This window comes from Anoplophora glabripennis, unplaced genomic scaffold (genome assembly GCF_000390285.2).
Source record: "Anoplophora glabripennis isolate ALB-LARVAE unplaced genomic scaffold, Agla_2.0 scaffold349, whole genome shotgun sequence".
Taxonomy (NCBI): domain Eukaryota; kingdom Metazoa; phylum Arthropoda; class Insecta; order Coleoptera; family Cerambycidae; genus Anoplophora; species Anoplophora glabripennis.
Window position 1 is genome coordinate 324,442 of NW_019416444.1, and position 23,372 is coordinate 347,813.

Consider the following 23,372-nt stretch of genomic DNA (forward strand, 5'->3'; position numbering starts at 1 on the left):
TTCTAACTACGAGAATTAGCCCAGAAGTCGGAGACTTGTGCGGGAGAGGAGGCGGCATATTATTATTAGGCAGGCCGCATTTGCGCCCAGGAACGACTTATGTTGGTAGGCCCTAATCACCATTCAGTGCATGAATGAGGGAAACCTGGAAAACCTCATTAATTAGGGGGGTGGTCAAATGCTAACCGGTGTCAATCTCTCACATTGACCCAAGCCAACATTCTTCCGCCCTACCACACCTGCACAGAGGGTGCGAATCCTCCGTACAAGCATAGCTAATCTACGGTCTACCGGCCGCGGGAATCGAACCCGGGCAGAAATTTGCACACGATTAAAGGACTGACGCCTTAAACCGTGCGGCTATCGACCGACTGAAATTAATTATATTAATTTATCAAATCAAAGAAAAAACAAAGTAGGGCGATCATCCTCAGTTTTAATAGGTATAGACAAGCATTATAAGTATTGTGAATAACTTTTTTCATTAATTATTCCCTTAAGCAAGGTTTGCAAATACGCTATAAATTAGTTTTTAATCAAATGGGACAATTTCCAAAAATGCCAAATTTAAAAATTAGATATTCTTTATCTTAACACCAATGGTTAAAACGATTTGGAAACACCCTATACATAATGAATATTGAACAAAGATGGGTTACGATTGCGTTTCTTAACTGATATGATGTATTATCTGATTATAATGATTGTTCTTAAAATAAACTACTATATTACTAATCATTTCTTCGTAGAAGGCAACCTATGCAGGATGATTTAGTCATAATGTCATTAATTTTAACCACGTATTCGGAAGGCCTACTTCGCATCACATTTTCTGACCGGGAACACGCCGGTGGACCACAGAGCGTTCCAACGTTGAAGCGAAACAGCCGATTTCCTAGTCGTCTTGAATTTTGAAATTGGTTTCAGTGTAGCGGAACACTATTAACTATGAACGGATGAGTGCTGTTTTAGCTGTACTGGATTTTAAATAGGTAGGTACCATACAACTCTTTGAAAAGCAGTAAGACACTAGATATACGTACTACAAGCTGTATAATTAATTGAACATAATACTAAAAACTCATAATCAGTTATAAAAGATGGTGGAAACGTTAACAATGTTCAAACAACTTTTAAACCGACCCGTTAATTGTAAGGCTGGTTGATGGACCATAGTCCTGTTAATTGACCGATTACACCCATTGTTGTCGTTCTGATAATGGGGAGCGTTATCAGCGGCCCGGACCGGCGCTAGTGCATGTTCTGGCGGTGCCCGTTTCACATCAAAGTGGCGCAAGGCAGCTCATTATCCATGAGAAAGAAGATTATGCCCGCCCACGCCCGGTACGGAATGTATGAAATATATCAAAATATCATTGTATAACGAGGAGCATGTAGGTAATAGAATTTTTATGTCCTCGTTGACGTCAGCTATTAAAAATGAAGGCAAGTACACGTATGGACCGGTTCAGGAGGTGTACGTTGCACCGCATTTTTCACTAAAGCCAGCGATAAAAGTTGGCGAATGTTGTATTTGGATAATTTTCTGTAGCAATATAACAAATGTAACGAAAGTTGGCTATGGTTTTCAGAAAATTTGCAGTAACTTACATTTAGGTGACAAAAATATTAATGTAAGCACAGAAAAAAAGGTAAACACTCTATAGACTAAAAACCCCAACTATCATTGAATTACGCCAACATCTGGCCAGCTGGTAAAGTAAATAATTATCCAAACTAAAAATTCAAAATGTATAAATATAATTAATACAAAAACACATACATGATATGAATTGTTAAATAATGTAATCATTTACAGAAATATTCTGAATTCTTATTATTTCATCACCTTCGATAAAGAACATCATGTAAAAAACTTATAGACTAGGCGGTATCTGTTTTGGTTTGGGTGGATCGTATATCCACGGAGATTTTTGGTTTTTTGGCATTCAAATATCATTAGAAACGAAAATTTTTCTATGCGCATAAAAAAACCTGGGCTTAACTTTTAGCGGCACAATATATTAAAAAAAATCGAAAAATGTCATATTTTTCTTCCTATTTAATTATGTACCTTTTCAGGAGTTGATTTTAGGCGAAAATGGAAGAGGAAACAAATGTTTATAATTACATTTTTTACAAAACATGACTAGTCACAAATCGTATGAATCATGATTATGTTAAAAATCGAAAAAATCGCAAAAATGGGGTTAAAAACAATACTTTTTAGGGAATTTTTTTGGGGTATTTAAATTGGGTATAGGACCTTTATACTTGGATCAAGAAAACTTCATGTTATGTAGAATTATCACACCAAATTTCATCAAAATAGGTTCGATAGATTTTGCTTAATAATTTTGCAATCCAGATTTTGAAAGAAAAAATTGCAAATTTTCAATTTTTGCACAGCAAAAACCAAGGCCCTTAGATACTTGAAAATTTAATCACATATAGAAGGGCTCAAGCTTTCAAACTTTTTTTGAAAAATTCGAATCCGTCAATTAGGAGAGCTCTGGCGCTTGTTTAAACATTGGTCGAATTTTTGTACTTATAAGCAATTAGAATAACTTTGTGAATAAGTAATCAATCAAATCAAATTTTTTAAAGCAGGTTTTAAAAGTTCTTGGAAATACGCTTCTTTAAAAAAAAAAACAGATCGATTGATCAATTAATTACGTAGTTTTATAGCCGATACAATTTCGAGTAGGCCGAAGCGGCCGCGCTCTCTTCTTCCCCCACCACCACCCGTGAATTTCTGTTGCCAATGAAAAAAAGTATTGTAATCTGAGACCTGGTAAGTACTCGGAATACCAAAGGTATTTTTCGAAAAATTAGCCCGGCGGATGTCCCAGTACATTTAGTCTAAAAGACGGTTAACTTTGACCGGCTATAACTACGTAATTAATTGATCAATCGATCTGTTATTTTTTAAAAGAAGCGTCTTTCCAAGAACTTTTAAAACCTGCTTTAAAAAATTTTATTTGATTGAATATTCACAAAGATATTCTAATTGTTTATAAGTACAAAAATTCGACCAATGTTTAAACAAGCGCCAGAGCTCTCCTAATTGACGGATTCGAATTTTTCAAAAAAAGTTTGACAGCTTGAGCCCTTCTATATGTGATTAAATTTTCAAGTATCTAAGGGCCTTGGTTTTTGCTGTGCAAAAATTGAAAATTTGCAATTTTTTTTTTCAAAATCTGGATTGCAAAATTGTTAAGCAAAATCTATCGAACCTATTTTGATGAAATTTGGTGTGATAATTCTACATAACATGAAGTTTTCTTGATCCAAGTATAAAGGTCCTATACCCAATTTAAATACCCCAAAAAAATTCCCTAAAAAGTATTGGTTTTTAACCCCATATTTGCGATTTTTTCGATTTTTACCATAATAATCATGATTCGTTCGATTTGTAATTAGTCACGTTTAGTAAAAAATTTAATTACAAACATTTTTCTCCCTCTTCCATTTTCGCCTAAAATCAACTCTTGAAAAGATACATAATTAAATAGGAAGAAAAATATGAGATTTTTCGAATTTTTTTAACATATTGTGCCGCCAAAAGTTAAGCTCATGTTAAGCTTTTATGCGCATAGAAAAATTTTCATTTCTAGTGATATTTGAAAGCCAAAAAGCCAAAAATCTCCGTGGATATACTATTCACCCAAATATGGCGTTTTGAAACAGATACCGTCTGGACTATTATCTCTTCCTAGGTTACCGAATTGTTTGACAAATCCGGCATGAGTTTGAAGCTTGATTTTTAGTCAAAGTTTAGAATGTCATACTTTGTCGCAGAAAATAAAACCTAATTGCATTTGAATATTTAAAGTACGATGATAAGAACTACAAAAGCTTCACCGCTAGAGAGGCAGTCGCAGTCCTCAGGTAGTTCTCAAATTACCACGGTCTCAGAGGGCCATTACTAAGAAGCGGCTCCGTCCATAGAGGTCTTAGAACTAACAACAAGAATCGAAATAAACATTATGACGGGCCTACGGTTTCTGATAGCAGTACCGCCCTCATAGAACCTAGCTCGAGAGCAACGGAAGCAGGTGAAAGATTCCTCGCTGAGACTAACGAATTACGATGCTGGTCTATACCTATTTAGCCGCTACCAGGTACATACATAGGTCACGGCATAACAAGTCAAAAAACTATTGATCATGAAATATCGGCACGGGCCGTAAAAGTCTTAACATCATTAAATGTATTTGAATATTCTTGTGTTTTTCTTTTCTTTAATTATGACCAACGTAATTTAATCACAAATTCCTCAAGAACGTTGTTTTAGGCAACGAAGACTGTGATTAAATTATTTCGTTTGTTACTGTCACTTCCCTTGGGTTATTATAGCTGATAATTGCACTAGTATAATTATATGTAGATATCTACATTGCACTAATGCAAAAGTATAAATTAGCATATAAAAAACGTAAACAACTAAAATTATTTGATTGTTCTCATTTGCATTTTTTATGTAAGAAAATATATAAATCATTTGAGAAAATGCCGGTTGTATGGGAATAAGAAGACAACTGTGGGAAAAACGCAAAATGTTAGATACTTTTTCAGTTTTCTAGGTACCTATTTTAAATAAATAGGCGCGGCTTTCCATCTAGTAATATAAACTTGCGCATATCTTGACTTTATTACAACATTACGGCTTCTAGGCATTATATTTTAAATTCAGTCTACAAGGTGTCTTAAACACATAGGTATTTTTCATCAAAATTGCAAAACAGGAACAGATATTGTAGCGGAACGCTACAATTACATTTAGTACCTGCCCCAATAAATATATTTTGCTTTCTGGGAATTTACGAGCCATATAAATTATACTTTGAATTATCCGACATTATCCCAAATAAAAGTATTTAGTAAATGAGATTAGAATAAGTAGGCTGTAAACATAAATTAGTTGTTGTTTATTAGGGTACATAAGCACAGACCGAGTAGACAATGACCCGGATAATTGTTAATTAGGATAGGGTTATAAAAAGTAGGTACCTGGGGACAAGGATAAAACCGAAAACATTTCGAGGTACGAACCAGAAGTCTTGAAGCCTAGTTCCTGCTCGGTTGTGTCTCGTGTTACCAGCGAAGTTAGTAGAATAAAGTCTTCCAAGCTACTTGGAGCTTTTTTCCTCACTTGAAGGCCAAACCACTATAATATTATTCATATTATTATTTGTAGGTGGATAACACAAAAGTGCCTATAGATCTTTTCAGAAGAACAGTTTTGTATAAATGAAAATAAATTGAGCTCTCATTTATAATAAAAATCATGAATATAAAAAGGAGCTTTGAAATTTGATTTTATTTCTGCCATATTTCTGTCATAATTTCGACGGTTCTGCAGCTTGTATGGAGGGACCGTCCCTGATAACTACTTATTCCGTTTTTGATTTATTTTTTTCGCAATGTAAACGAAACAGGTCCAGTTTTCTGGTCGCTGCGCCCATCTCTCTTGACAAGGCCCGCCACGCCAGCCCCCTGTAATCATCGGCTTGCCGATTTGTAATTACTCATCTACCTAAACGCTAAACGATCCCGATACGTCGTCTTGTTTAGATGTTTGTTATTTGTAAACATTCGCCGTTCGCCTCCAGATTTGCCAACGGAGAAATTGCCATCGGCTGTCGGCAACAAACAAGGGCAGACGTTTTTAACGAACCCGAGGATCCGATCGAACACACTCTCGGAGGCGTTTCCGAACTCATTATTTACGATTTCGATTTTAACGCCCGATTTGGGAAGGCAATCTTGTTGCATATGCTTATTTGATTTCCTTACATGAAAAAAAAAAGATGTAACTCTGCCTCTAGTCTTATATTTTAATAATTTATTTATCGTTGGAGGGTAATTAAATTTCAACACGAAGAAAGTCAAGATGTGCCCTATAATCGATAAAGGTGACAAAATTTCATTGAAAATTAGAGACCCATTTCAACTTTGTATAATTTTAGCAAATTGTTTGAAGATCTGCCATACTTTCAAAAAAAGTGACAAAAATTTCATTGAAAATTAGTTATTCTGCAAATATTTTGTACTTTCATGCTGAATCTCAAATTTCGGTGTAACGATATTGGTTTTTGGCAAATATGTTCACTTTAATTTGTCTGTTTACAGGTTAATATATGACAGGTTGGATCATGTCCATTCTCCTTCATACATTATTAAATTTTAGAATGTCAATAACCTTAACAAAATTTTTACAAACTTACCTTTTTAACAGAGCACTGAAAGTTCATTAATGATATTTGTGATAATCTTCGAACTAATATGCCTAATATACAGGGTGTGGCGTGTATAATCTACAAAAATTAAACTACAACTTCCCTATGATATTTGTAATAGGAAAATCTTATACGAAAAAGTTCTATCATCGCGTTTTTTTATAAATTAAAGTTCATTTATTTAACGAAAATGAAGGCCGACCCTGTGTTATTTATTAAAAACTTTGGAAATGTTTTTATGCGACCCGAGATGCAACCTTATAATTTAAGTCGGTATAATCTAATACTAATAATACTAAAAGAAGGTTAGGTTACATTGTCATACACATACAGTGTTTGACGAAGACCCCACAATTAGTACTCGACGATTCGCACAGCAAGTAGAAACCTCATCTCGTACCGTACATCGCATCTCAAGGGGCCAGTTGTTGCACCCCTATCATATGCAGCCAGTTCAACAGATTTTACCCCCGGATTGTGATCAACGAATGCGTTTTTGCAGATGGTTTTTACGGCAATGTGCCAATCAAGTAGACTTTCCTGCTTATGTTTGTGTAATAGATTAGGCGACATTTACCCGTGATAAAAGGTATTCCCATAATGATGGGGTTCCTCCACACAGTACTCGAGAAGTAACGACACTTTTGAATGAAATGTTTCCTCAGCGATAGATTGGACGCTTTGGTCCTATACCGGGGCCACCTGGGTCACCCGATCTAACTCCAATGGACTTTTATCTGTGGAGTCACTTGAAGTAATTGGTTTACAATACTCCAATTGCTACGGTGGAAGACCGTAGCAATTGTTCCATATTTTAATGGGGTTTGTTTAATGCACGCAGTTGGCAACTACAGATGCTTACGGATGTAGAATTACTATTAATTATTATAATAAGAAAATATCAGTTTCTTTTAAATATCTATTTTTCTTAGTTTGTACTTTTGCATTGAAAAATTCCCCAAAAATAGTACAGAAGTATCTTTCAATCTTTCAACGACGATTTGTTTAAGCGGCTGGTATACAGCACGTAACTCATCGTACAGCACACTTACAGGACCGTTCCAGAGAAAATATTTTGATCCTTGATACTTTAATTTACGAAAAAAAAAACGCAAAAATAGAACTTTTTCGTATAAGACTTCTATTACAAATATCGTTAGGAGACTGTAGATTAATTTTTATAGATTATACACGCCACACCCTGTATATGCAGATAATTTCCAACAGTTCACCTTTGTTACATCTGTTGAAGACTGTGTTGTACGAAACTCAAAATATGAAAATGTGAAATGTACAAGGAAAATAAAGTTTATTAGTATAATATGGGTATAGAAAGTGTGTGGCATTGCGCTAAGTGTAATTCAGTCACTTCATTTGGAAAAAGTTCAAAGGAAATTCCTTAAATATCTCTACATTAGAATCGATGATGTTTATCTTATCTGAGGTACTCCACAATCTGATTTGCTGAGTAGATTAACATGAATAATTTAACATTACGCCGAAAGTATATTTCACTATTATTCTTACATAAACTATTGTACAATAACATTTATTATCCTGATATACATATAACATTCATTATTCCATCGTTTCATTCTTGCTCCCTATCATATTTATCTACTTCACATAGCAATGCAACGTTCACCAACTTACATTATGTGTCTAAATCATAGGGAATTTTAGTAACTTTTTTATTTGTCTAGCAATAGTGCTCATAATATTGAGTTTAATTTAAATATATATTTAATTGTTTATAAGACATTAAATGTTTATTTTAGATAATATTCTTTTTTGTATTTTTCGTTGGATAATTTACCCTGTAATTGGAATTTGTCAGGGCAGTATATTACTGGTTTACTGTGGTGTTAAAATTCTGTTACTCGAACCATCTAATATTTTGCACGGCCTAGGCATTTCCTCGACGGACCTCGGTCTTCGCTAATGACCGCGGACCACCTCTAAGACAAGGACACTGCCGGGGTCCGGACGGATAATAGGGCGCAGGTCGTTTAGCGCTGACAATGTCAATTATTGGGCACCTTTTGAGCGAGCACCGAGACGGGCTCCCCCGGTGGCGGTTCATTACCGTAGCCTCCTTCGATACAACCGGCCGAAATTGGCGATGAGGTCCTAACTGTTTCGGAACTGTCAGAGGCGTGCCGAATATTTTTTCGATAGGGTCTTTTCGTTTTTTTTTTTATAAAAAAATCTCTATGAGAAATGCAAAATTTTTTAAGGGAATTGTATAAATCTCAGAGAGAATGGAACAACACATTTCCTATAGAACTAACGATTACACAGTCACACAAAAAAAATCCAAACCCAAGAGAACCACATATCATTTCCGAAGGAATTCGATGCGCTGAACACGATTGTGTAGTGAAAATTCATGACTTCACAACAAATTTCGGAGAAAAGTCAAATTTTTGGGTCAAATACTATAAAAATGATATATTTAAACAAAATTTAGAACAAAAACAGTTTTAAATCATATTTGGGCCAGTTTTCACCCAAACAATGTGAGAAATATCGAGGCCACGGGTAAATTTTACTAATGGCATCATGTTCAGTGCCAGCGCCTCAAAATACTACAAAAATGGTTATTAAAACAAAATTTAAGAAAAAATCAGTATTGACCCATATTTAGGCCAGTATTCAACCAAGTAGTGGATTTTCTAAGAAATATCGCAGTCATGGATAAATTTTACTAATGACATCGTGTTCAGTCCCTCAAAATACTACGAAAATGATATATCTGGGCAAAATTTAGGAAAAAATCAGTTTTGACCTTTGAGTTCTCTACAAATGGATAACTTTTTTATTATCAATTTTACGAAAAAAAGGTATTCTTTATAAAAAGTTTTGCTTTTTGAAAAAATGGTATTCAACTTCTCAAATTTGAGATAGCATATAAGGCCAAAAATTAAAAAAAATTAAATTTGACAAGAGAAAAGTACAATTAATTTTTAGAGAAAAATGTAATGTGAAAATGTTACTTAGAATTAAAAATTAAGTTTAAATTTAGATTTGTAACGCCCTTCTATTTTTTGTCATTTTAGGTTCTCTACAAATATGAAGGTAACTTTTTTATTATCAATTTGACGAAAAATAAAATAAAATAAAATAAAAATTCTGCTTTTTGAAAAAATGGTATTAAATTTTTCACATTTGAGATAGCATATACAAGGTGACCAAAAATTAAAAATCAGACTTAGAATGTGAATATGAAACTTTGTTTTCCGGTAATATTGAAACAAGATCTGATCTTTTGCGGGGAGATTTTCTAGAATTACCAAATAGGCGATTTTGATCGACGATTCGAGTTTAGTTCTTTTATACAAGGAGAGTTAAAAAATGATAATTTTTTGGCCAGAAATATTATTTTTTCCCACGAAGCAACGGTCAGTTCTAATGTGACAGTGAGTTCCCAAAATTGTCGTTGGTGGAGTGATGCTAATCCTAATTTTACTATTCGGACTCGTGATCACTACTACATTTAAAACAATTGTGTGGTGTGGGATTTATAAAGATAGAGTAATTGGACCATTCTTTTGTCGTGAAACATTAAATAGTGAACGTTATCTAAATACTTTTTTATGCGATTTTATTCATATATCACAAACGACAATTGTGGTACCAACAAGATGGTATGCCATGCCACAATACAAGAAATGTAAGACAATATCTAAGTAATCCTTTTAATGGAAAAATAATTGATAGATATTCTCACATTTTTTGTCCCGCAAGGTCACCGGATCTGATCCCCCTCGATTATTTTTTATGAGGCTATTTAAAAGAGAAAGTATACTTGCAAGGGCCTTTTCAAAATATTGACCATTTGGAGAGAGTAATGTGGGAGACAATAGACTCCTGTCATTATTAGAAATGTGTTAAAAGAATATTCCACAAGAACGATCACTTCTGTGGAGAGGGAAGGTGGATATATGGAGACTAATGTGCAGTGACGAAAAAATGCATTTAAATTATTTGCATGTACCTAATGTTTATTATTGAAATTGTTTTGTGCTTTTGAAAAAGAAACATTCATCAATTATATTGAATATAATTTATTTGCGGCGCGAATCTACTCATCCAAAGGTTTTGGTATAGTGACTTGTTTCAGATGACGAAGCTTGAAAAATATCTTGTGTCAATATTGCCTGAAAACAAAGTTTCATATTCACGTGCTTGATTTTTCGTTTCTTACCCTCAAATGTGAAAAATTTAATACCATTTTTTCAAAAAGGAGAACTTTTGATAAGCTATATATTTTTTCGTCAAATTGAAAATATGTGCCTTCTTGTAGAGAACCTAAATTGAAAATAAAAAACTAGAAGGACATTACGAATCTAAACCTAATTTTTAATTCCAAGTAACATTTTCCCATTACATTTTTCTGTAAAATAAAAATGAATTGTACTTCTCCCTTGTCAAATTTGATTCTTTTTTAATTTTTGACCAACCTGTATATGCTTTTTCAAGTTTGAAAAGTTTAACACCATTTGTTCAAAAAGCATAACTATTTATAAAGAATACCTTTTTTTCGTAAAATTGATAATAAAAAAGTTACCCATTTGTAAAGAACTTAAAGGGACCTGTTCATCTAAAAATTTCACTTTTCTCCGAAATTTGCAGTGAAGTCATGAATTTTGACTACAGGATCGTGTTCAACGCATCGAATTCCTTCAGAAATGATATGTGGTTCTCTTGGATTTGGACTTTTTTTGTGGTTGTGCTATATTTCTGCATCATTGATGCAATTTTTGTTGTTGCCAATGAACACAATAATATTTCAAACTTCTCACACTATCTGGTCTTGGGAATATAAGAAACTAAGTGGAAAAATTCAATGCATCCTTAAATAATGCATAAAGTGAAGTTTTTCCGAACAACGTATATATGGTCATAATTCTTAGTTTTTGACCTTACTACATATTTACCTATAATGCAGCCATGCCAGTGTTACACACAACTTTTCAATCCTAACTTTTTATATGAAAAAGAAGAAAAACGTGAATTAAATAATATGAATCTATTTAGATATGTATGTATGTCGGAGGGTGGTGGAATTGTTTTTCCACCGCGGCACTTAGGTCTTATTAGGCCCCTTGTACACCCTTCCTCATTCCTCGAGTACTTTTCTTCAAACCATCCTAGCCCTCCACGAGTGGCTTGGTGGCAAAGTCTCGTACAGTTTATGTATGATAGCATGGTCTTGAGTTACAGAGATTTTCTTTGCTCTGTTCTCATTACCATTTATCGGATACCACATGCATGCGGAAAATGTTGCGCGACCCAGGTCTCTGGTAGGCTGTCACAGCCACGTCACCCATCCAAATTCCAGCCTGCGTCCGTGATGCTTACCTCGGCAGATCGAAATCCACCGGCCAAGACGCCCAGCTAGGCGATCCCCTCTATTTAGATATTAAAGAAATTATAAAATATCTTGATAAAAAGTCTATGCCCTCCCCATGCCATTAACATTAATACATTTTTTAAAAACCCTACTTAAATACAAAATGTGTATATGGTATACACATTTGCATTTAAGTAGGGGTAGCACTACCATAAAACACCATAAGAAAATAGAATTCCAGTTTCGAGTTTTGGAAAATAAAAACTTTTCCGAGAAGTGCGAAATTCGAACTGGGGAGCCGCAATACAATAGCACCTCAATATACAAGTCCATCATCCATTCCAGGCGACTACGATCTAAAGATAGGTAAAACCTAAATAGGCCAATTGTTATAACCAAAGGGTGATTTCGTTACAGGATTTCTGCGGACTCATTAAGGAAAGGAATTGAACGTCAACCTCGGTACCTTGCAGTTCAGTAACCAGGACCAGAACCTAGCCAGTGCGTGTAATGCAACACAAACTTTAAAGTTGCATCATATAAATCTCTTTATAAATCAAAATCCCAGCATAGCAGACAATACACGAGGAGCTTGGTAAAAATGCCGTTTCACCCATGTTAGAGATAATTCATGAAAAGAAAATAAAAATGGTGATGTTCTCCCCGGTCCCTCATTTGTATCGAATCGCATTCTTTCTGAACCAGCGCATAATGTACATACATGTTAAAATTAATTAAAAATTAAAATTATTAATTAAAAACCAATTTTCGAAAATATGGCACTCGAAATTTTGTATTACCCACATCCTCCGTTAGTCTACACTATTTTCAACGTACGGTAGAAAGCATAGGAAGCAAAATCAGCTAGAAATATTAATCTCCATTGATTTTACAGCTCCGAATTATCAAAGTTAGGCACTTAATTTGGAGCGGGCCCGACAGGAACATTTCGAAAAATGTGTGTAGCCGCTAGGTAGAGCTATTCCGCTGCCATTTTTATAATCGTTAACGGCGTTTCGTACTGACTGCTTAATTTAGACTCAATTACGGAATACCGAGAATCGGTCCATCGGATTCCACCCGATACAAGATACAAAACAAAGACCAGCAAATGGCCAAATGGTTTAATTAAATAGATTAATCAGTGGTTTTGTTTTTTGTCTCTGGGAACCTGTTCCGGCGCGCAAGGGCGTTCTCCGGGGTGGCAGCTCGGAATTTGCTGTTTGCATATTTACGAGTTACCTAACATTTTTTTACAACAGGACTTAAGGAGTGTCCAATTTTTACTCACTATTTTTTTGTTGGTATTATTTATTATTAATCACGAAAATCCATGAATCTATAGAGGAACGAAAAATGGTGACAAGTTGCTATATAAACTAGTTTTCAAACCCCACCGTTTTTTGCGATACAGGGCGTTACATTTTTCAAAGAAAATATTATGATTCCTAAATATCTTTTGAACAAATGAAACTAAATTTTGTCTGTACAATACATGAATAAAATGGCATTTAATGCGAAAAAAAAGAGTCAACTCCTTACCGAACACTATGTTTTGATAATACGAGAAATAAAAGCGAAACAAACCAAGTGTTTCTTCGTGTTATTACAACAATTAACAATAAAACAAATAAAATACGTAATTATAATTTAAAGTAATTCAGTCTCATTTCTGTGGTGTGTGTTTTTTTTTAATTGTTCGAAGAATCCACCGTTGACACTGATACACTTTACACGTTTTCTGAGAGATCTTCGAGTTTGAAACAACATATTGGGATTGCGTTTGACTTCGTTGGCAGCGATTTGTATTCTTTGCCACAACTCTTCACACGAGCCAATAGATTCTTTGTAAACTATATCTTTCATTCGAGACCAAATGGAAAAATCAAGAGGATTGAAGTTCGGACTACATGGCCAATCCAGCGATTTGGAAAAACTGCATCTAAATATGTACGCACTGGCCGAGAAAATGCCGTGGAGCTCTGTCGTGCATGAACCACATGTCTCTTCTTAAATAAAGTGGAACTTCTTCAAGCATATTTGCTTGGCCACCCAGAAGTCCGGACTTCAATCCTCTTCATTTTTCTATTTGGTCTCGAATGAGAGATATTTTTTACGAAGAATCTATTGGTTCATGTGAAGAGTTGTGGCAAAGAATACAAATCGCTGCCAACGAAGTCAAACGCAATCCCATTTGTTGTTTCAAACTCGAAGATCTCTCAGAAAACGTTGTGTAAAGTGTGTAAATGTCAACGGTGGATTCTTCGAACACTGACTTTAAATTATTATTACGAATTTCATTTATTTTATTGTTAATTGCTGTAATAACACGAAGAAACACTTGGTTTGTTTCGCTTTTAATTTCTCGTATTATCAAAACATAGTGTTCGTTAAATCGATTTTTCTCGAAAACGGATCGAGACACCGAAATGAAACGAGAATACATAATTAATTTAAAAATGATTGCTCATTCATGCTTTTAATCAAATTTCATGTTAGACATATACAGGGTAACAAGTTATTAACTAAATTTTCGGTAAAATTGGTCGTAAGTGGCGCCCTCTATGAGCAATGCTGAATTACAACACGCATCTTATTTGTCGACTAAAAAAATACAGTTTCACAAATTTTCAAGTTACTTCCTAACCTACATATTTTTAGAATAATTTGCGCCAATGGTCACCATTTCACGTGTAGTATTTTCAGCTTTCGATTTTCCCATTGTTAATGAATCACCCTGTATATCAAATAAAAATAATATTAACCCTCAAAGGTGCGAATCCGCACCACCGTTTTCTTTTTGAACAGCTGGCATTTCTCAGGTAGCAGCTGCCGAGGTTTCCCCCACCACAATTATTCCTTCTATAGCCCAAATAGTCCAGCCGTACCACAGCTGACCTAAGTCTGTCATTGTCGGCCAAACTAGAGAGTCTACAAAGTCCGATCGGTACGAATTCGCACTAGTGTGACTTTAGTGTGGGCAAAGGTGTGACTGTATTTATATTACATAATCTAGAAATAAAGTGAATTGAAATGCAAATTTTCGAGTTTTTTTTTCAACTCATTTTATGTGTCGAATAGACTTTATTTATATTAGTTAATAATTTTTTCAAACATTTTAATCCATGAATAGATTAACATGTTTTTGTCAATATTTAAGGATAATATTGTTTAAATTAATATTTTTATACGAAAGAGTGCAAAATAAACATCAATTTACAGAAGAGGAGCCAAATATCACAACTTCAAAAAATACCTATATTCCAGATACCGGGAACAATCGGAAATATCATTTTATTAATATGGGTTCTTTTTTTCTTAAAAATATAAATTTTTAAATTCAAAATCCCTATTTTACTTTTTCTCTAGCCATTTATAAAAAATATGAATTTTTCGAAATTTTTTTTTCAGTCGCATTTTTTATTAATAAATATTTTTTTTCAAACCTAATTACATCATTCGATTTCTAGGAAAATTTTACCCCAGTTTTGATATAAATACGCTGTTATCGTTAATAAATAAAGACATAAAGGTTCAATGTTGGCAAAATCCCAATTCGCACTAATGTGACCTTCAAAGTGGCCCACCCCAAGTGTGACCTTTGAAGGTTAATACTAGATATTAATAACACAGTTGATTTAGAAATTATAAAAGGAAGAATATTTTTTGTTCTGTACAGATCAATTGCAATATGAAGCAAGAATTTAATAATGTACACTTTTTTTGTATATTCATTTCACTTCTAGAGTTTGAATTTTGTTTTAATTTAAATAAGGAGAATTAATTTAAATTTTTCAGGAGATCTGGTAATTTACTACACATCTTGAGACCTAAATAAGTAAAACATTTTCGAAGAATTTTTAATTCGTATCAGGCAAATGTTCAATAGTACTTCAAATATTCTTGTTTATGGATTTTCAGACAATATAACTGCCTTAGAGCAACTATTTTAGTCTCATTGTATGTTTGGGAAAGCGTAATCTTTGTCATACGTAATTTTTAATATCAATATTTCTATTTATTCACACACCCCCTCCAATTTTGGGCACATTCCCAAGTCAATAAGAAAAACCTTATTTTCTGAATACTATGTATGTTTTTTTTGGATGCGTCACTACCCCGTAATATAACTTTTTAAAAGGTCATAAATAATGTCATGGAATCTCCAGTTTTCCAATACATTTAATAAGTCTGAGTAACTAACTATTATGGCGAACACTGGCTTTACCGAAAATCCATAATAGATGTCCGACAGAGCCAACGAAACGGGTGATTGAACGTCGACCCTAGCTATTCAATTGAAAATAATCTACTACGAATAAGTGCTTTGGGCAATAAGCGGTGTACGACTCTAAGCTCATTATCGTTGCCTAAACTAGTATTATATCCAAATAATATTTAATAAACTTTTTATCTTCAATACAAACTATTATCAATTGCTGCGAGCTGAGGCTTAGACCTAGATCCTATACCTATCTAGCATCCAAATCCATCAGGCTCAAGTATAGTCCTGCTGCGATACGAAGTACTTATTAATTAAAAAAACAAAGGTAATCAAAGGATACAAAAAGTGTAAAGCAAAAAGGGCTAAAAAATGTATTTATTATTATTTTTTTAATTGTAAAAAAATGTAATTTCATATATCTACACAGGGTGAATTCTAGCCAGTTGCCACTCAACTTAAATATAATATAATACATATACAATCCATACGATATTTGTTGAGATAGAATTCCAAGAAGACCCCTGCGTCACTTTCTTCTACGAAGGCATGTTTCTTCGTATATGTATCGTCCTGGGCATTTTCAGTATAACTTCTTATTAAAATAAATCAATGGACGTGAAAAATAAAAGAAAGTAATTTAATTCCCAGTCGAAAAGTATCGTTTTAACGTATACATATAATTATTTTAAGACAATTTTTCCAAATGATAATAAAATACAATTAAAAAACCGTATTGTGACTGCTACAGGAGTACTTATATTTAGCCACTATAGGGAGAGTTATTTTATATGAAAGTGTTGAGTTACAAGCTCTAAGCAGTGGTGATGGTGAAGTAAAATTTAGTTTTCCTAGCGCAAAATAGTATGTACCAAAACCAACATGGGAAATGGATATTAGAAACACGATTCATAATTTTCACAAAACGTATTGTATTATCTACCATATGTATGTTTATGATTGGTACTCTACTGTAAAAGAAATAAAAATCCAAAAAAATGTTTTATAATATTTACTTTATAATCTAATATTCTGAAAACAACACGGAGAATTTCAAGGCACGCCCCTGCCGTGATAAATTGTTACAGTAGATTAAGAACCTTATTGGCTTATTATTTTCTTGAAATTCTATTTCAACACATATTATACTAGTATGTAAGAAAATGTGAGAGATTAGTTAAACTATAAAATCATACACATACAGATTTATCTCAGAACGATGGCAAAAGTTACTGCATTTTGGGAAAATGCAGTTTATATAACTTTCTAAATTTAGCAAGTGTTAGGTTCTTTAACGCATTATCTAAACTGTTATAAGATTATGACAACATTGTAAGAAAACGATATAGAAACAAGGATGTCCGATACTTTGGTAATGAAAACAAACCAGCAGACCGCACGTTAACAGAGTGGAAATTTCGTCTAATAATTCATTTTTGTTGGCGATATGAGGCTTCAGAAATGTTCAATATTTTGTGAACAAAAACAGATGCGATAATTAAAAAGAATATCCAACTTTAACAAACCGATTTTCTTTATTTTATTCGATATGGTATCGTATTTTCCATCATCGATAAGTATACAAAACGGCAATTTAAATTTCGAATTTTTAATAAACAATTTTTTGTTTGATTATTATCAAAATAAGGAAAATATATGTCTCCACAATTCAATAATGCATATTCCAATTCCAATATTCCAGTTTGGTTCTGACAAAGCTACTGTATAACAAAGTTGTGGTATGCTCGTTGCAAGCAGTTACCTACAGCGCTCATGTCTCACTCCCCATTGTGCATGCCGCCAATAAGAGTTATTTTAAAACAGGCCCTTGCTTCGTGTGAAAGTAACTGGTAAAACTGGTAAATGCTTTAGAATTTCTAATAAGAAATGCTGAACTCTTGATGGCAGAAAAAAATAATCATTTATGCAGATCTAAAGAAATTAAATTTAAGTGGCCTATTATTGTTGATTCCATCTTTCTATACTTCAATTAACCCCGGTAGTACGCCGCTGTGCGCGAACGACTATCTACCCGATGGTATGTGTAATAATTTTCGCGATGGAGCGGCTTATCTCTCGCGGTGGGGCCCAGGTAGCGGCCCGGCGGTCGGGCCCCTGTGACGGAGGGGCGCCACCCGCGAACGACCTTGGGGTCGACCGCCGCCGCTATGCTCGGAATTCGCTGACTTTGTCATTCCGAAAAAGTCGGTCTAATTCATTAGCGCAGACCGACAATTCGGGGAAAAAGCGAGGGGTCGACATTGGAGGCTCTGCCGCTGATATCTAATCAGGTCAAGAATGAAAATTCGTGGAAACTCAGTAAAGATTCAGGAGATCACGATTGCTTAAATAAAACTTTTAATGTTTCGGGAAAGGGAAGAAAATAATGGAACAAGAAGTGTATGACGATGGTATTTGAAGCTGTACAAAAACAACAAAAAAGTTTCTAATAAACACAAAGGTTCTGACTTTTCAACAAAAAATTGACTAGTGAGAAATTTTTAGTATTACAGGGTGTTACAGGATTAGTTGATTTATTTATGACACAATTTTGGGTTTGTTCCTGTTTATTTGGTTGTTTTGCCACATGTAAAGAAACTATTAAATGAATTAAGGAAGTAAACACTTAAGTGGTCGAATTTTTAAAATAGCTATTGGCGTCAAATTTCCAGGGATCTTAGTGACATCTGCATCATTGGTTGTCGTATATTGAGTGGATATATCTTTAAATAATTAGCCCGAGTAGGCTAAATATGGCATAGCGTCATTGACATGAAAAGTAAGCAACGCTGATCGTGTTTAGAACTTGGATGTGTGATCATCGGTGGAAGGCTCGCGATGCTCTTCCACCTTCTACTGGTCTATATATCGGTGTATTCACAGAAGCTATACAGCTTTAGGCGGGGTTTGTATACGAAGGCATACAATCCCTCAGAAAGGAAGGCAAGTAAAATATCCCACGACAATGTGAAGGTTCGATAAAATTTCCGGGATGAGGGTTGGTCGTCTCCTGGCGTCGGTGTTTAGCCGTGGTAGCAGGAATAGAACGACGTCAGATAACAAAAAAAGCAGCAAGCAATTAGCAATTATCTCAAGTTACATTACTCTTTTTCAAATTTTAATATCCTTTATATCAAAAACGAAACGTTTTCGAGCATTCCTTGAAGGGATTTTGTTTCTTACTTTCACCACCCGAATTCAAGTTTTAATGAGTGGTACATCCATTAAACAGTACCTATATCAGTATATTTGGGTATTTTGCCATTAGAGAATGAAAAAAATTAAACCATTGCTGGAAACACAGAGTGACACTATCACTAAAACATTTTGAAGTTAACACTTTTTTGAGTTACATATCGTTATCAAGTATTTAAATGAATGTAAAAAAATTGTAGGGACGGTTTTTTCTGGAAATAATATGCACCAGTATTAACGTTGCTCCTGCTACTTCCAGCAAATGCAAAGTTTCTACGCTAATGAGATATTCGGACATTCTATGAATACATTGAATTAAAATGAGTGATTCTAGAGTTATTTTAGATTAAGTGATTGATAACGGTAAATAAACAAAATAATTCGAAAATAGTCGTTTTCGTTTTTTCTTTTGAATTGGAAGAGATCTTTTTTTTTAGAAACACAAACCAGGAATTAAGCGTAGTGATATATTTTCTAAAATATCAGCGGCGTCGAATTTCTGGGTTTCTTAGAAATAGTCTAATAATTTATACATTTATTTAGTTAAGTCCTTAGCTCAGGTTTCATCACTTTGGATAAAGTGTCTTCGCTGACATTTTAGGAAATGCAATTTCATTTATTTCGACTCTATATGGGGAAAAAGCATTTATAGATATTTCTTTCCAAATTGATCAGATCTGTCGTCGATGTCGAAGTCCATTAACTTACTATTTTTGAAAAGGTCCCCTTAAATGTAAAATATAAGAAATTTGTCTTGGTCATTCAGTATTTCTAAATACCCGTTTCGATTGTCATTAATTAACAAATTTAGTAAACTAAACAAAGGAGGACGGCCAATAAAGTCGGTTTTGGGCCCTTTCAGAAATTGATAAGGAATATACTTTTTGAACCTAAAGCAAAAATATTAAATCGATTCTAGGCAAAACGGATTAAACCTCTCCACTCGAAACACTCAAAAGCCATTTTTTCTTACATCTGATGCACGGAATCATATAAATAACATTTTTAATGTACAAATTAAGTAAAATATACTTGCTTATAATCATAAAAAAAACAGGTCCTTCCACCCTTTTCAACTTCTACGTAACCTCTGAAGGACAATGAAGAATATCAAAGAGATTTCACAAAAACATTTATCTGTCAGTCTAATATAAACAATATTGAAATGTTTCTACTTCCGTATCTTTTTCTTTCTTTACCTCCATCTTGTTTCTCTAACTTTTATAAACATGCATAAAAATAGGGTTTAAGATGGTTTTACATTATGTAGAATTTATTTTATATTCAATTCTTTACTTAATTGTCTTTTAGAGGTTATGCAGTTGAGCGGGAGGGGAGTCCGGAGAGTGGAGGGGGAAAAGAGTTATAAACAAGTGTTTTTACTTAAATTGTGCCCAAAAATATTATTTATATGATTCCGTACATCAGATGTGAGAAAAATGGTTTTATTACATTCTTAAGAATTTTTTAATGTTCGGGATTAAGATGTGTGCGTATTTCTATGTTTTTGGGACGCTGAAACCGAAAATGACTACAAAAAATGATATCCACTTACTCGATTACCCCCTTCCACTCCCTTACAATCATTTAAAAAAACCAGCAGGATCCATATGAAAGTTGGCTCTTGGTAAATTGCGCTAAATGAACATATAATATAGATTTTCTACACATTATAGACAAATTATTATAATTTTTTACCTTTAGCAGAAGACTTTTTTAGGGACGCCTATGAAACTCATTAAATTTTATTGCTAGGCGTTTTTATACATGTTCAACTGACTTCGGAAAGACTATACCAACAGTTAGCAATCTTGTATGTGAGATTGGATGTCTTTTGCATACCTAGATTTCTGGTATCGAAGAACATTGTTGAACATTGTCATTTAACAGAATTTTTTAGAAAAAATTCTTTCGAATTTGTTTGAATTAGCTTAATACCTTTCAATTGACTAAAAAGTAAAGAAAACGTAGGTAAAACGATCCATATTTTAACACCTACGTTTTATCGATTTCCCAAACACCGACTACTTATACAACGACAATAATATCGAGATTGTCGAGTTTGTTCAACGTGACAACCCCACATAAGCCACTGAACACACAAAAGCAGCGGCGGCGGCGCCCCTTTTGTTTGCTCGATTGCATTAAATAAAAACGAAACGGTGCGTCGAGTGGTTAACTTCCTCGTCAAACTGGCATCGCTTTAATGCTGCACTTTTTTCGATTGTGATTCCAACCCCCCTAGAGGGCGCGCTACCCTTTCATTTCGAACGCGTTGAAGGCAGAATCACAAAAGGCGGTTTTCTTGTCGAAATTACCCCGTTGAATTGCGGTAAAGGGTCTGCGGAACGGTTTATTAAGGCACTGATTGTTGTTCTATTGTTTTGAGAGAACTGCAGAATGTAAATGCATTGTTTTATAAGCTTAAAGACGAAAAACAAAGTGAATTATTAATTGTTCTATAGAAATCCAAGAATATTTTGAACAATGCACTCTTTGGTTCTCAATACGCCTTTTTGGAGAGTTAAGGATTTTTTGTTGCACTCCACATAAAAGTCAGTTCAGTAAAAAGTAACGGACAGTTGTACTGGTTGGAAGAAGCATGCATCGGTGTCTCTTCAAATTTATTTATTTAAATGGAAAGTAACATGAATGTCAACAGTAGAGAGCATGTTGTTTTCTCGTTGACAATATTATAAGGTTTTTTCAAGCTATGAATAAAAAATGAAGGAGTGATTCCTTCTATTCGTATTAAAATAATAAATAAGTTCGTTATTTTTTTAAAACTTAATACACCTTGATCCATTTCAAATAGAAACACCCTTGTAAAAAAAGGGATTTCTAGAGCGACTTAATTCATTTTTTAAAGTCTATTAAATCACATTTGATTTAATAGTTATTTATGGTACTATTAGTATGTTACGGTATATACCGGGTGTCCAAAAAGTCTGGAAACGCTTAAATAATTTTCCAGGTAAATTATTTTTGAAAATATTAAGGTTATTCTTGTAGTAACTTTTGACGAGGAATTCAATGGTGACCTTGAATTTGACCTCAACGATGACCTTGACGGTTATTTCAAGGTCACCTCCACTCTTTTTAATGGAAACCCCCTTTTTCGACGTCGGCAATCGAAAGAGCTGGAAATTTTACGCCCAAAAATTCTTAGGTCATAAATCAGGGTTGACCTTGAAGGTCATTCAAAGGTTATTTAAATTTGAGGGCTGGATATCTCCGAAGGACGCAGTTGATGAAAATAGTACAAAGCTCACTTATTAAATAAATAACACATAAAAACCACGCAGATGTAAAGTTTCCAGTAGGTACTTTTTAAATTTCCTCTGGAGAAGGCAAAGCCACAAATTCCGGAACGTCTGTAGTTCACGATAATATTGATAATAATTTAAATAGAAAAATACAAAAACACTCACCACATTGACGAAGTCTTGAAAGGTAATGGCTTGGGTATTCGAAGTTCTCGATTTCTCTAGCAAAATCTCCCTTTTGCCGGTGTTCACCCTCTGCCGAAAGTCCGGGTCCGACATGGCGTTCACAAAATCCGGCCATGGTATTTCTCCGAAACCTTCCGGGTCGTACTTCAAGAAAGGTTCGTTTAGGCGAGATTACGTTTGTGATGATTTGCTGGTACTTACTTTATCGAAAAATTGTCTCCATTGCTAAAAAAATTATACAGATTATTCTTAAAATGCCTGTACTAGCCAGCCGCTGTACATTTCTTGGATCAAAATAAGACGATTTAGATTTATTTACTTTCAGGGTATTCAAATTTAATTCGGAACACTCGCCAAATTTTAGAGGATCGTACTATTTCGATAATAAGTGTTCAAGAAAAATCACCCCTCAAAAAGGAATCATACACCGCACTCTCTACAAAACAACATTATACAGGGTGTCCCATAAGCACATGATCAAAAAGGTACTGCAACATTCTTTGGCTCAAAAGAAGACGATTTGACCTAACTTCCATTAAGAAAAAATGCCTAGCTCCTCTGCTATTGACTGTCAAAGTTCTTGAAAAAAATATGTTTTTTGTAATATCTGGAGAATGTTACGATGGATTTTAAAGAAACTTGCTGTGGTCTTGTTCCTAAGTAAAACTCATGTTTTGATGAAGCAACCGCGTCCATCTGCCTTGGGCTAGAGGTAAATTCTTGAGTGTCTTGGTACAAGAATTACCAGAACTTTTTATTTGGTTGCTGGAATCAATTCATTTTATTTTTATTGATGCATCAGTCCTTTTTCGAGATTTTCGTGCTCTTGGTAAAATCTTGTAGCATTCATAGTTTTTACGTAAAATATATTTTTTTCAATTTTAGACAATCATTATCACTACTAC

At 34.1% G+C, this 23,372-nt stretch overlaps 1 protein-coding gene across 1 annotated transcript in view; it reads right to left on the reverse strand.

Annotated features, from left to right (window-relative positions):
- LOC108910352 overlaps positions 1-23,372 on the reverse strand; it is a 47,376-nt gene that overhangs the window by 14,900 nt on the left and 9,104 nt on the right. Inside the window, exons 3-4 of the mRNA XM_018714924.1 lie at positions 22,669-22,692; positions 22,447-22,611 (exon numbers count right to left, since the gene is read on the reverse strand). Of these exons, the coding sequence (XP_018570440.1) occupies positions 22,447-22,611; positions 22,669-22,692 (189 nt within the window). The remainder of the gene's footprint in view (positions 1-22,446; positions 22,612-22,668; positions 22,693-23,372) is intronic.